Source organism: Borostomias antarcticus (assembly GCF_949987555.1).
Source record: "Borostomias antarcticus genome assembly, chromosome: 19".
NCBI classification, from domain to species: domain Eukaryota; kingdom Metazoa; phylum Chordata; class Actinopteri; order Stomiiformes; family Stomiidae; genus Borostomias; species Borostomias antarcticus.
In genome coordinates, this window is record NC_140252.1 from 2,449,458 (window position 1) to 2,464,299 (window position 14,842).

General features: G+C 47.1%; 5 protein-coding genes across 5 annotated transcripts in view; 2 read left to right on the forward strand and 3 right to left on the reverse strand.

The window, feature by feature from the left end:
* Window positions 1–4,189: 4,189 nt before the first annotated feature.
* On the reverse strand, window positions 4,190–4,600 carry LOC311321670 (histone H3.2; the record flags this gene model as incomplete). Its single annotated transcript, XM_084453675.1, has 1 exon — window positions 4,190–4,600. The coding sequence occupies one exon, from the start codon at window positions 4,598–4,600 to the stop codon at window positions 4,190–4,192; it is 411 nt and encodes a 136-aa protein (XP_084309801.1).
* Window positions 4,601–4,894: 294 nt separating this feature from the next.
* LOC311321689 (histone H2A-like) lies at window positions 4,895–5,281 on the forward strand (the record flags this gene model as incomplete). The annotated part of the gene is made up of 1 exon (XM_084453694.1): window positions 4,895–5,281. The coding sequence occupies one exon, from the start codon at window positions 4,895–4,897 to the stop codon at window positions 5,279–5,281; it is 387 nt and encodes a 128-aa protein (XP_084309820.1).
* Window positions 5,282–6,722: 1,441 nt separating this feature from the next.
* LOC311321657 (histone H1-like) overlaps window positions 6,723–14,842 on the reverse strand; it is a gene marked incomplete at both ends in the record, with an annotated part of 57,988 nt that continues 49,868 nt past the window's right edge. The window contains one exon of the mRNA XM_084453661.1: window positions 6,723–6,782. Within this exon, the coding sequence (XP_084309787.1) occupies window positions 6,723–6,782 (60 nt within the window). The remainder of the gene's footprint in view (window positions 6,783–14,842) is intronic.
* On the forward strand, window positions 9,288–9,665 carry LOC311321703 (histone H2B-like; the record flags this gene model as incomplete). The annotated part of the gene is made up of 1 exon (XM_084453707.1): window positions 9,288–9,665. The coding sequence occupies one exon, from the start codon at window positions 9,288–9,290 to the stop codon at window positions 9,663–9,665; it is 378 nt and encodes a 125-aa protein (XP_084309833.1).
* LOC311321721 (histone H4) lies at window positions 10,546–10,857 on the reverse strand (the record flags this gene model as incomplete). Its single annotated transcript, XM_084453725.1, has 1 exon — window positions 10,546–10,857. The coding sequence occupies one exon, from the start codon at window positions 10,855–10,857 to the stop codon at window positions 10,546–10,548; it is 312 nt and encodes a 103-aa protein (XP_084309851.1).

Sequence of the window (14,842 nt, forward strand, 5' to 3'; positions counted from 1 at the left end):
CGCATTCCCTATAGCTGTTCATTGAACGGCTGGGGGCCGATATAGGTATAAATAAATAAAAACATAGCCTACACAATATTTTTTTTATTTGAATGGTCTTGAAAATATTTTGCTTTTGTATCATAGGTGACGGCAGGTATCATCTTCAGCCATGGATGATGACTCCCGTGCGTAATCCTTCCAACGTTGGAGAGGCGGCGTACAACCGGGCTCACATCAGGACGCGCGGTGTGATTGAGTGCACATTTGGAATCCTGAAAAGCCGTTTAGATGCCTAGATCGTACCGGTGGGGCAATGTTATACACTCCCCCAAAAGTATGCCAGATCATCGTGCTGCAACTTGCATGACATAAAATGACAATTTTTCCTTTGTTCGTCTTTTTAAATCATTCCACCTCCGTTTGCAGTCTTCCGCGTTTACACACACAAATGGCACTGACTGATTGGGAAATTAAACCCCAAATATGATTTTTTGCTGCAGTCGTGATATTTTTTGCGGAAAGCTGTGAGACATGTTTTTGAACCTCGTCCGTGAGGCCTTCAAGTTCGCTGTCTGAAAATCGTATCTTTCTTTTTCTGTCTGCCATCCTCCAATGATATGCATACGAGTTGTATGCGCTGTATGCGCAGTATTTATAGTCATTTCCTATATCAGCAGCAAATTGCACTCAGCCGCAAACACCGAATGGGCGTGTTTGCGCTGGGATATTATTAGCGCAATGTCTTTAGTGAATAGGTTTTTAAAACGGAGCACATAGCTGGAGCAACTGACGCGCAATGTAATGGTGCAATTAGCAGGCGCAATTTGCTTTAGTCAATTCGCCCCATTGTGTCGCCATGGCCCCAGGTAGCTGCGCTGACCTGCTGGACGCCCATGAGACCGCCCCCGGGACCAGGTGGGATGCCAGCGAGTGCTCGAGGGGCGGGGTTCCCTGAGAAATATCCCTCTCCAGCCCGACCATTTGGCTGTCTTTGAAATTGAGAGTTTAACATGTTTTTTGAATGATTTTTCAAGGTGCCCACCCACATCCATTGTCTGACCAAAACGGTGGTAGAGCAATCATCACTTTCTCAAACGTGCTAGTTTTGTCAACTTTTTGATCTGAACCATTGTATATGATGATAAGTAACCTTAAAACAGGGCTAAACATGATTTTTCCCTTTACTACTCCTTTAATGCTAAGGGTAATGAGGGATGAGGTGCAGGTGATACAGGATACGGGAAGGTGAGTAGGCAACAACCAAGCAGGAACTGGAACCGGACCACTGGCTCCTCCTTCCCACACTGTGTCGTCAGCTGTCCCTACCCACCCAACCCTACCCATGTTTTACCCTTGGCTCTCCGCTTTCCCCACCTCTGCCTTGCGGCATTCTCTATGAGCCTGTTATGCTAAGTGCGTATTGTGCTTTGTTATAAGATTCACTCAAATATCATATTATAGACTACAGTGATAGCTAACACATAATGGCCTACCATGTAGGCAACTTCTCTGTAACTATTTGTGCACTCTCCTGTTAGTCATGTCTCTCTTATGAAGTATCTAGCCCATGTTTACTGCTCTGTATAAGTTTAATAGACAAACATTTTCCAGGAGTTTGCTCGATCGTCTCGTTGAGAGAGGTCAGGGAATAATTGTTACGGCTCACTTTTCTGGCCCCCGGGTGAAACTCTTTTTTTTGTTTTGTTGCTTCCCTCTGGAATATGTAGGGGTGGGAACTATGCCCACCCTCCCATTGGTCTCGGTAAAGTGAGTAGCATTTAGGTAACACACACACACACACACGTACACACACACACGTACACACAGACATACACCAGTCCACTTACGGCTTTTGGCCTGGACTTGGGCCCAGTCCCCCTTCCCCTCACCCTAACCCGGGTCCGTATCATTTTCCCACCCCCACCCTACCCCCGACCCCTGCCTCTACCTGGACCCAGGCACACTCACGCTCACACAGACATACACCAGTGTTTACCATGTCTCTCCTATCATCTTTTTAGCCCCTTTTGCTCTGAAAATGTAATTTAATGTAATTTATTGCTCTATAAATGTTCTTAACAGTTGGACAAACATACTCCAGGAGCTTGCTTGATCATCTTGTTGATAGGGGTCAGGGAATAATTTTTACAGCTCACTTTTCTCTCCCTGGGTGATACTGTTTTGTTTTTTTTGCTTCCCTCTGGAATATGTAGTGGTGGGGCCTATGCCCACCTCCCTTGTTCTCTGTAAAGCGCATTGTGTTGCCTCTGTGTATGAAATACGCTATACAAATAAAGCTTTGATTGATTGATTGCTTGATTGATCACGTCACCACAATATCTCTCACATGAGGTGTGTTTGGTCCTGTAGGTAAGAAGCACTGATAGTTTTTTTTTTATATACACTATATTGACAAAAGTATTGGGATGTCTACACATTACACTTAGAGGAGCTTTTATGACATCCCTTTCTAAATTCATAGGCATTCATAAGGAGTTGGTCCCCCGTTTGCAGCTATAACAGCTTTTGTCCATATAGGGTATGATAGGCCATCTTTATAGAATCTCTCCAACCATGTTGCCAATTGTTGTGTGATGTAATTTGATAATGCCCTGCATATGGCATGAATCTGCCTCTAGCAATGTTCTTCTAAATAAATCATTTATTGAGCATTATAAAAAGTAAAGTTATCTTGCGTCATCTGTATGGTACTTTATGTGAAATGTTAGGTGATGTGAAATGTTAGGTGATGCATGCATTGTTATTCTTATAGGTTGCCCTGGTTTGTAAACGACACACCCTTGTAGCTGAAGTATACTAGCTGCTAAAACCTAATTCTAGCAACCACGTCAACAGACATCTCCTTTAGAGAAGAGCAGTGGTGAACCTGATTTGGCTCCTGTGCTGCATCCCCCCTCTCAGGTCATAGGGGGTGCTGCTGGAGCGTAGGCAGGGTGGGCTCTGGGAAAGACTGTTAGAAGCTATAGACAAATCTTCTTCTCACCTGCCTAAACTATCTATTAGAAACCCACACAAACGAGAAGTCGCTGGGCTGGTAAGTTCCTGTTACAGGAGGGCAGGACTCGGACCCCTGTACAGGGGTAATGCAGAGACAACTGATTTAACAGTAGTCCATTTTCAGGGCAGGCAGGTACTTTAATAATTCCAGAGGGGAAATTGCACTGTTACAACAGCCACATTCAAGCGATATGAAATAGGTTTAGGTCGATATAATATGCAATACAATATATGGGTTCCATGTAAATACACAGGTGAACTGTATGTATGGATTAAAAATGTGTGTGCCACTGGTGTTGTGGTGCTGCAGCTGAACCTACTGGGCTGGGGACTGGGGACCATCAACATCCACCTCCTTCAGCTCCCATTTGACCTGAGGGAACCGTGGAGGGAACATTACTATCTCACACTGTGACTGACAGGATGGAGGTCTGTCTTAGCTGTGCTACAATCTGTTCTCAACTATCCAAATGAGGAGAAGACATAGGGGTTGCCAAAAGACAGGTAAAGACAGGCACCAGTCAAAAGATATAGAGTTGATGGAAATCCATATCTGTAGCAGAATGTAATTTATAACTATAGCCATTAGAGGGAGCTAAAAGGCTTTTTTGTTGCTTGACTTTGTTTTTTCCCGCTTTGTGGTATTGTTTAGGTATGGTACACTTAAATAGTCCACCTGTAACATACCACAACGCAGGAGGAAAAAGAAACAAGACAAAAAAACAACCTTAATCTCACTTTGCTGTGGATTTCCCATCACGTTAAAATAGATTGAACGGCTATTCACTTGTTTAAACCACCTCATACGCTAAACAAAGCATGTTACTAGTGTTTGAATAAACCATTTTGAAACTATGTTCATACTCTCTGAGGCTGTAATCAAATGCTGGAAGGGACTAAAGTCTGACTCATTCCGTTCCAAGTTCTCTTCGTGGGTGTCAAAAAAGGCGGTACAGGCTAAAATGCATGGCTGGGCGTAAAGTCAATGTACAAAAATAATTGCATTGTATACGTGGATGTCATGACGGTGGTGAACGGACAGTGTAGTAGAACTAGCAGTCCAACCTACTCCTATTAGGACACACTAGACTGTGCAGGTAACAATAGGAACACATTGGCTTTATCATTAGAGATAATGAGTTGGCTCTTAAAAGAGCCTTTGGGGGATGTTGAAGCAACTCAGACCATTTTAGGCGCGTTCTCCGCGAATGCGGCGGGCCAACTGGATGTCCTTGGGCATGATGGTTACCCTCTTGGCGTGAATGGCGCACAGGTTGGTGTCCTCGAAGAGGCCGACCAGGTACGCCTCGCTGGCCTCCTGCAGGGCCATAACAGCAGAGCTCTGGAAGCGCAAGTCGGTCTTGAAGTCCTGAGCGATTTCCCTCACCAGGCGCTGGAAGGGCAACTTACGAATCAACAGCTCGGTTGACTTCTGGTAACGACGGATCTCTCTCAGGGCTACTGTGCCGGGCCTGTAACGATGGGGCTTCTTCACACCGCCGGTGGCGGGTGCGCTCTTACGAGCCGCCTTGGTTGCGAGCTGCTTCCTCGGGGCTTTGCCACCGGTGGATTTTCGGGCGGTCTGCTTGGTTCTGGCCATGATCTCAGCTTTCTTCTGCGCGAGTAGAAGTTATAACTTTCGACGAAGAGTTTTGTAGTTTTACAGAAGGTAATGTGCCATTTATATAACGTCCGCTGCCGTGCGCTGATTGGACGGCCTCTCTGGGTGACTTCATTGGCTGGCTATCGTCTCCTTCTCCCCATTGGCCATTAACACGGAGACTGGGATTGGATAAGGCGACAAAAGCAAAAGAGCGCCACTTTACGCAAGTTATAAAAATCCGACCGCCGTAGTATCACACCACTCAGTTTCTGAACTACTTTGATACTGAAAATGAGCGGAAGGGGGAAAACAGGAGGCAAAGCCAGGGCCAAGGCCAAGACCCGATCATCTCGCGCCGGTCTCCAGTTCCCGGTGGGTCGTGTTCACAGACTTCTCCGTAAAGGCAACTATGCCCAGCGTGTGGGAGCCGGTGCACCGGTCTACCTGGCCGCTGTGCTCGAGTACCTGACTGCTGAAATCCTGGAGTTGGCCGGCAACGCTGCCCGCGACAACAAGAAGACTCGCATCATCCCCCGTCACCTCCAGCTGGCTGTCCGCAACGACGAGGAGCTCAACAAACTTCTCGGAGGCGTGACGATCGCCCAGGGCGGCGTGCTGCCCAACATCCAGGCAGTGCTTCTCCCCAAGAAGACCGAGAAGGCTGTCAAAGCCAAGTAAAGTCGTTACTGAACTTCAGTTTCCCAACATCCCCAAAGGCTCTTTTAAGAGCCACCCACTTCACTCCTTAAAGAAAGCGCAATATGTATTTTCATACCAAGTTTTTAAGACTTGGCCTACTAAGACCTACAACGTGGCCAATCCTCCAAGTAAACCCATGTTATTTCTCTTAAGGGTTTGTCACGAGGATTCAGAAACGTCTCGGGATTGTTTTAATAATGTGCCATCAACTGCATGCTGCCTACAATTGTCAGTGTTATTACCGGCATATAGTTTTCTTGATCACTGGGCTGTTTGATCTGTGTTTTGGATTGAATCGCATTGTGTTGCGTTTTGTGTATTAAGTGCGCTACCATAAAGGGAACAATTCACGTCAAGTAACGTTTGATTTGTCATGCCTGTTGATCCTCCCTACTAAATAGACCTCCATTGACTTTCCGTCCTGTCCGAAATAGAAAGGCAGAAAAGAGCAGCAGCTCTGAATGATCCCATCAGCCCCAACAGACTGCTTACTACCTGTAGCCTACTACTAATACTATCCTACTCCGTCCTTCACCAGGTCTTGTGCGCAGCATGATCTGCAACTAAAAAAATAAAAATAATCTTACCTACCGGTGTGCCACCACACTGTAGCTCAACGTTGTAAGTCGCTTTTGATAAGTGCCTGCTAAATGACCCAATTGCATGAGCACCAGGAGCTACACGGTCAGACACTAGTCCTGTTTTAGTTAAACCTGTTGCTATATAGACAAATACAAGCGAAATTAGTATGGGCACATGGCGAAAGACAGCTTATGCCTTGATCTACTGCCACTTACATTACCATCAGAGGGCAAACAGAGAGAATGCATGGGGGTCTATGGAGGTTTTTCAAAAAGCCTTTTATAATTTGTGATTTGAATGAAGTGTGTGTCATGATTGAAGTAGTAAGTATGGCCAGTGGACGTACCACATAGTCATAACTGTCTCTTCTTTAAATATGAGATCATAACTGTCTTTTCTTTAAATATGAGACCGTAAGTGAAGCGGCTGTTCAAATGATAAAATGGCTGTGGCTGGAGGCAAGTCGGTCGAAATTTAGCCAGAGGCCACAGCAAGGCGGCGATCGGCGCTGATTATTGACTGCGCAGTCCTGATCCTTACGAACGAGCCCACGGTCAGCGCTTGTCCCCAGCTCTCACACTAACTCTGCTAATTTTGGGCGCCAGAATGACGATGTTCATAAACTAGCCTAGTGTTGATCTGATCCAAAGCCTCAACAATTTAGTCCTAGAGTTGACATCCCAAGCCTGTGCTGTGGAAGTTCATTACAATGAAACATCAGCGTGCATAAAACGCGCACCCGCATGAATAAGGTACCCATACATGGATATGCTTTTATGGAGAGGGGTGGGTGGCTCTTAAAAGAGCCTTTGTTATGTAGAGGACGAAAACAGGACGTTTACTTCTTTTTGGGGGCTGCCTTCTTCGCCTTGGCAGCCCTGGGCTTCGCAGCTTTGGGCTTGACGGCCTTCTTGGGGCTCTTAGCTGGGGCTTTCTTGGGTGTCGCGGGTTTCTTAGCCTTTTTGGGGCTCTTGGCTGGGGCCTTCTTAGCCGCTACTGGCTTCTTGGCTTTCTTGGGCGATTTTTTTGCGGCTGCAGGCTTCTTAGCCACAGCCTTTTTGGGCTTCTTGGCCGCAGCGGGCTTCTTGGCGACTACTTTTTTGGCCTTCGGGGCGGGGGTCTTCTTAGCTGGCTTTTTTGGCTTCACCTCGGCGACCTTGTTGATCTTGAAAGAACCGGAGGCGCCAGTTCCTTTGGTCTGTACCAAAGTGCCCTTGGTGACGAGGCTCTTGACGGCAATCTTGACGCGGGAGTTGTTCTTCTCCACGTCGTAGCCGCCGGCAGCAAGAGCCTTCTTGACCGCTGCCAGGGAGACACCGCTCCTCTCCTTGGAGGCGGAAACAGCCGTGACGATCAGCTCGCCGACGCTGGGTCCCACTTTCTTGGGCTTGGCTGCTGCCTTCTTCTTGGGTGCCTTGGCCGGAGCGGGGGCTGGGGCGACTTCTGCCATGTCTAATTTCAATTTGCCCTCTAGTAACACACGTTGGTTTTGCTAACTACGAGTCCTCTTGACGCTGCTCTGTGCTGTTGTGTTGCTCGCCTGTGCAAAGGGTTGGCCTTAAACGCAACATGAGAACCGTGTGGACTCAGCTCCCCAACTCTGCAGCTCCCGGTTACCAAAATGTTCTCCTCTTGTGTTTTCTCCTGGCGAATAAAGGGCTAAAAATCAAAGTTGGAGTGGAGCAGAAGTCCTAAAGCGAATGTGACAAGGAGTAACCTATTTGCCGTTCGAAATAAAGCGGTTTGGGTAGCGGCGGCCTCGTCTGTTTAGTTGCGACTGTGTGAAAACATTGCCGTTGATCTCTCGGATGGAGCTGTGCGCACTGGGTTTCCACTGGCATTTGACTCCTAAAGTGTCTAAAAGTGCAAGCGATTTTGGACACAAACCGTTGCCCAGTGAGCAAAGTTGTTTGGCGAGGGACTAAAATGATTTAGGGTACACAGATGTGGTGCCGGGGTTTTTAAACAGGGTCTCTTTTGGGGTGCGTAAAGCACAGTGTTGAAACTGGGTCTGAGCCCTGGTCCCTATAAAAGTGGTGTCTGTCCGTGTGTGTATGCTACCTTTCTCAGAGGGTGACTCTCATTTGGATTCCCTGCAGAATGACTCCCTCTGGTCTTTTTAGACTAGGCTACTACTACTACTACAGTCTACGTCCCTCGTCTGGCGCAATGTCGTCGTTTGGTTGGTATGGCTATGCAGTAAAGTGACCTGAGGCGCACCGGCTGCGTCTCACCTGGGTTGGTTTAGGAGGAGTCTCTGAGCACACCTATGTCGTAGTTCCCTTTGAGGAGCGATGAGTTAGACTCATTGTACATGGGTTGAGGGTTAGGGTTAGACCGACTTCTGATTTCGATTGCTGCCTGGAGACCGTGCATTGTTGTTGAGGCAGTGACCTGCACGCTAGCTCCCTAGGGTTTCGTCATTTAGATTGTACCACAGCTTGTTCTCATTCAATAACCTCCTTTCTTAGTAGCCTACAAATCAAACCAGATGAAATCGCCTAAAAGCACATTGGTTGCAGAGGGCAGAAAGGTGAAACATAGCCCAACAATCACAACACACTCTTTTTCTTTTTACTTAATTTGATGACCTGACTATATACATCTCTTCATCGTGTAATTGAATGTGCCATGAGAATTACACAAAGCTTAACAATTTGAAGAAGCCTAGCTTAGGCTATAGGTAGGCTCCTACTGAAGATTTAGGCTACACCTTACACTTAACACGGAAAGTGCTTATTGATGAGTGATCAATTGATCAAAACTCCTTCTGTGCTGTTCTTTACTAAACTACGCACACGCACGCACACACAGACACACGCACGCACACGTCGCCTGGTGAAATGTTCTGCCTTTGACCCATCCTATGCTATCCTTCCTCCAAGGGCTGCCAGGAGCAGTGGGCGTGTGCAGGGAACCAATCTGTCCAATTCTGTTCACCTTTTGAGAAAGCTGTCTTTTGATGTGTGTCGTGCTAGCATGGTGACAGATGCTGCTGTAGCATCGTTGGATTAGAGCTACCGCTTGCTTACGCACACACAAAATATTCATTATTATTGTTACTATTATCATTAATAATAATAATAATAAATCTCTGTGTTTCATTACTGTACTTGTACATCTCAGATTCATGAAGCAAGATTGTCCATCCCACTATTTATTTTTTTGGGGGGGGGGGGGTTGACTAACTTAGTTTGTATGGATAGGCTACAAAAAAAAAAGGCAGACGGAGGGGGGGTCCCGGCATGTGCAATTGATTTGGGTCACAGGTGAAACGAGGGCGTCGAGCTCAACGCAGATATTAGAGGGAGCCTTGCCTAAATATTTGCATACCCCTCCATATATAGTGGGTGAATACCAGCGGCTTCTTACATTTGTTCCTGTGAAGCAACGAAGAATCGAGATGCCTGAACCTGCTGCGAAGTCCGCGCCCAAGAAGGGCTCTAAGAAAGCCGTCTCCAAGACCGCTGTCAAAGGTGGCAAGAAGCGCAGAAAGTCGAGGAAGGAGAGCTACGCTATCTACGTGTACAAAGTCCTGAAGCAGGTCCACCCCGACACTGGTATTTCCTCCAAGGCCATGGGGATCATGAATTCCTTTGTGAACGACATCTTCGAGCGCATTGCCGGAGAGTCCTCTCGCCTGGCGCACTACAACAAGCGTAGAACCATCACCTCCAGGGAGATCCAGACCGCCGTGCGCCTGCTGCTCCCCGGTGAGCTGGCCAAGCACGCCGTGTCCGAGGGCACCAAGGCAGTGACCAAGTACACCAGCTCCAAGTAAAGCGGCTGCTTTCCACGGCTCCAAACTACCCAAAGGCTCTTTTAAGAGCCACCCACATTTTCTGTAAAATAATGCAATTCCATGGCGATTTGGCTACTTTTCGTATAAATCGCAAACTCTGCAAATGCTGCAATTGGTCACCGAATGTGCCTTTTGTTGTCCAATCTGCGATGGTAGAATTATTTTTTTATAATGTATATTTGCCTCATCTTTCCAGGGATCAATAGTTATCGAAGTAGCATATAGTCCCATCTATAGCTAGATTGATCTCTAATTTTTACTATTGCACCCTTTTTCAAAACTCCCGCCTCTGGAAGACGGCGAGGCTGGATCTGCTTCTTGAATAAATCGATCTAACCCTACCTTTCAGTAAGTTTAAACAATCGATTTGATGTACTGTGCACTGTCATCCTTGTAATTGCATACTTATTCATCTAGTGTCCTTGTTCATGTATATTTTAAACGTAGTATTCAAGTCAAATTCAGTGTAGCCCGACTAGAAGGAAACGGAAGATCTCAGTACATAGGCTGCATACAGAATATTGCAAGGTAATCTTGATGTGGATGGGCAACAAACTGAGTGAGATTTTTTCCTACAATTAAACAATTTAAACAGTGTTGGCGAACAAGCCATTCATTCCGGTTAACCAGCTGGATTGTAGTTAATCTAGTTATATGCGAGTGTACAACGCAATGCGTATTTCGGAGCTCCTCAGATGCAAGCTCACTATTAATAAATACAACCTTAAAAATTAGAATGAGCGTTGACTATTAATACCCGAGCTTCACTCAACATGGACCCATCGCTTTTAATTGTAGACGTGGGTGGCTCTTAAAAGAGCCGTTGGGTTGGTGGACTACAGAAACGGGGAGACGATGCTTATCCGCCGAAGCCGTACAGGGTGCGTCCCTGGCGCTTCAGAGCGTAGACGACATCCATGGCGGTGACGGTCTTTCTCTTAGCGTGCTCGGTGTAGGTCACGGCATCACGGATGACGTTCTCCAGGAACACCTTCAGCACACCACGGGTTTCTTCGTAGATCAGACCAGAAATACGCTTCACGCCGCCACGGCGAGCCAAACGACGGATTGCAGGCTTGGTGATGCCCTGGATGTTATCACGAAGAACCTTGCGATGGCGTTTAGCGCCTCCCTTTCCGAGTCCTTTGCCTCCTTTTCCGCGGCCAGACATTTTTTGACGGTTTTCTTTTCAATTGTTCTACACGAAACCTTCGAGTTCACTGTTCAATTCTCGAAACGTGGCCCGTCTATTATATCGAAAATGCGGATGTGATTGAACACAGTGAGAGCTCTTTTCTGCTGGGCGGAGCCATGGAGGTATGATGAGACGTTATTGAAAATGGCTGCCTATTCATTTCAATGAAAGTTGCTCACCGGCGCATGAAGCCATTTGACGTAGGCTAGTGGCCAAAGCTCGGTATTGCAAGTCACGTGACGGCATGCGGCACAAGACCTATTCCCCATGATTTGTGGATTATGATACATAGGGCTAGAAAAGGAAAACAAAATGTTTGTATTCATGGCTGAAGATGGTCTGATACGACTGAAGCGGTCCTTTTTTTGTGTGTTGTCACATTAAATCACTTTTTATTTGTATCCTGAGTGCCTCCTCTCTTTTTTGTCAGTGTGCGGGCTTTTTCTTCTATTTTTCCTTGATCAGTGCATTTGGGCCCACGCACCTGACTTAGATTTGAATCAGCCTAATTTTAAGAGCGCCAACTTTTCCTTCAGTTTGAACAGTATGCAAGCCAGCAGGTTCTCTTTTTAACATTAGTTTCAATGTTTCACCTATGGGATGCGCATGCGCGACCCTACGACGGAAGCTTTTATACAGCGTCTGTCGTGATAGGTCAGACTGGCAGTGCATGACAGGAGGCCCCACCCTCCCAGGTTATATACCTGAGACACCGCGCCAAACGTCATTTTCGGTTTCTTCCCTGTGAAGATTTGTGTGAACCTATGTTCGAGTTGGCAACTCTAAAGCCGCCTTTACACTATTACGGAAAAATTACCACGGTACGGTCCTGAAAAGACCGGAAGTCATTCGTTTCCTATGAGAGTCCGCAGACCGCATGCGACAGGACTCCGAGGGATGCGGTGCGGACAAAATTCCGCTCCGGTGGACGTCCGTATGCGTTCAAAAAATTGAACTCATCCGGCAAATCCCAGTCCGGCAGTACGACCGGGAAATAGCGTTGCTATGGTTTTGGTAAATAATGGTGTGTGTAAACAATGATAGATCGCTTTCTTGTCACTTTACTTGAATAATTTAATGTTATAAACTATATAAAAAACAGAATTAACAAGCCCATGTGATCTAGTGGAGCACGTTGTCAACATAACAAATATAACGAATATAACCAGACAATCTAACCAGCATAGAGCCGGCTTCGGCTATGGCTAGTTAGCTAACGTTAGCTATAAGCTTCGTAGATTTGTCAAACTTGATAAATACGACACACACACAACCCAAAGCTGTCAAAATAGTTCAATATTGGTGTAACTAAGATAGCTGGGTAATATGTTTTTTTTTTTCCACAGACACATTTTGCTACAAAGTCTGTAACCTTTTAATATAGTTTGGCAAATTTCTACCGCTTCGATGTCCGCCATGACTGTTGACAGATCACTGACTGCTCGGTGACGTCGACACTTGACGTATCGTCCGGCAGTTCTATTTCGCGGAGCTTCGCCCCATAGGGGGGCTTCGCTCCTAGTGGTTTACCCCGTTGCCTAGGCAACGCAGACTGAATATGAATATTAAAAATTGAACGCATCTGACAGCCAATCAGGTACAGGTGCCTTTCTCTCTAAACTGTATAAAAGAGAGCTAAACCCATCAAACTGCTCCCAAAATATTTCAGCGAGCTGAAATATTGACTGAGTGTGAAGATCTACCTCAAGTATGAAGAAAGCGGTCAGCAACCTGGAAGCGGCGGGACTGGGAGACATTCCAGCCCCACCAAAAGCCCTTCTAAGGGCTCAGTGTTGCTGCCGGAAGCTCAACCCGAAGACAGACCGGCACGATTTGTGCTTCGTCTGCCTCGGGGCCCAGCATGCGAGGGATGGTCTGCTTGTGCCTCCCCCGTGCGCGCCGTGCTACCTCCTGCCGTTGGTAGAGAGGCAGTATCGTGCTGCGTTTTTTGCTGAGGAAGTTCCTCTGACCCCAGTGGACTCACTCTCTATGGCCGCCTCCGGTTCGGAGTCCGGTTCTGAGGGAGAGGACGAGGAGGAGGGGAGAGGCGCTGTCGGCGATCGGTTCGGTTGTCCAGAGCCCCCTCCCAGGTGTCTGAACCCGAGGACTCTGATGGTTCGTTGGACCGCTCTGAGAGTCCCGGGGGAGGGCACAGGGGCTCTGTGACCGGAAGCTTTATGCCGTCCTTCCGCCGGGAGTTTCCCGGTATCCTGGAGAGGGCGGCGGCTTACGTCAGCATCCCCCTACCACCGGAGCCGGTCGAGGAGGAGCTGCCTGGATGGAGCCACTCCTACTTCGGTGACCGGCAGGCGAAGAAGGAGAAGAGGCTGCTCCCCGCGATGCCACGCATGGAGTCCTTCATCGAGGGATCGTGGGAACAGCCTGTCACAGCGAAGGCACCTGTGAAGTCCTTTCTCCACGCCACCCAAGTGGTCGGGCTGGAGAGGGATATTTCTCAGGGAACCCCGTCCCTCGAGCACTTGCTGGCGTCCCACCTGGTCCCGGGGGCGGTCTCATGGGCGTCCAGCAGGAAGGCGTAGCTACCTGGGGCCAAGGACAGGGCGACTTTGGCGTTCGCAGTGAAGATGTGTTACACATGTGTCTTACACTATTGTTTGAAATGATTATTCAGTTGTGCCTGATCATTGTGCTGCAGTCAGGCACACCTGAATAATCATTTCATCCAAAGTGTAGGACAGGAAATAGAGAAGCATGTCTAATTTCAGGAAGTAGCCTACTGGAGTTGTGCATAGGCCCTACTGGTAGCCGCCAAACAGGACGGCCTTCGGCTGCTCCACCTCGTCCAGCATGATCACTAGTTATTCTTTGGTGAACGCTACCACACGCTTCCTCTTCATATCTGCCATGTCGCTCAATGTGTGCAGTTACCCTTGTTTTTTTATAGGCCACATGCGCCAACACCGGTGCCTGATAGATTCAATTAGTCATCGTATCCGCGCGAATTCTAACGTGGGAATGCTACTGCCACAGGGGCAATTTAAATGGCCATTATACCTTTGTTTGTATGATAACTAAATCAGTGGTCATTTTGCTATCATCATTGCCTATCATCATTAAAGTATTTTTTCCTGGCCTTTCAAGACATCCTCGACGGGGCTTATATGTCCCGATCCGATCCGTGCTCTTTCTTGGATATTTTAGGCTATTTGATGTAATGTAATTTGATGTATGAATTGGGATTATCACGAGGTCTCGCTTTGACTCTTAAATACATTAGCAGATGAGCTTTCGGAGGCATAGCTTCCTTTTTGGTAATATTTAGACTGAAATAAAATAATTAAGACAGCACGTATTATATTGGCACGTCATTTCTGTGACTTTACGAATGGCCATCGATGTGTGCGGCATCGATTCATTCTTTTTTCAGCACCGCGCCCAGGGACAGCTCCTCTAACGATGTATCTTGGGATGGACCTAACGATGTATCTTCAGGCGCCCACTAAGGGATAGTCTGGGAAACACTCGTAGGAAAAACTGTCCCTTCGCCAAGGTATAACTTGAGAAGCGTCGTAGCGCGGAGAAGTTCGGCGAATCTGGGAAACGCGGCCCAGATCCCTGGTGGTATAGTGGATAAAGTGCCTGACTCCCATGTGGAAGGGCAGGAGTTCAAACCCTGGTGTTGGAGACTTTTTGTCATGTCAGTGAAATTCAGTGATGCTGCCGTGTATATTTCCCTTCTAACCTTCATTGCATCACATCCTGTTTTTAGCTGATAATCAGATAAGCAGGAAGATGCTGGAAAGTAAGACGTTGTTATAGAAGTGATCTACCCAAAGGCTCTTTTAAGAGCCACCCACATATTCTATAAAATAATGCAATTCCATGGTGGTAGATTTTTGTTTAATGCTCGTATACATTGTGTGCTCGGGATGCGTGCTGTAATTGATCCCCGAATGTGTAATTTGTTGACCATCTCTCTGGGGATCAATGCAGTTGTCTC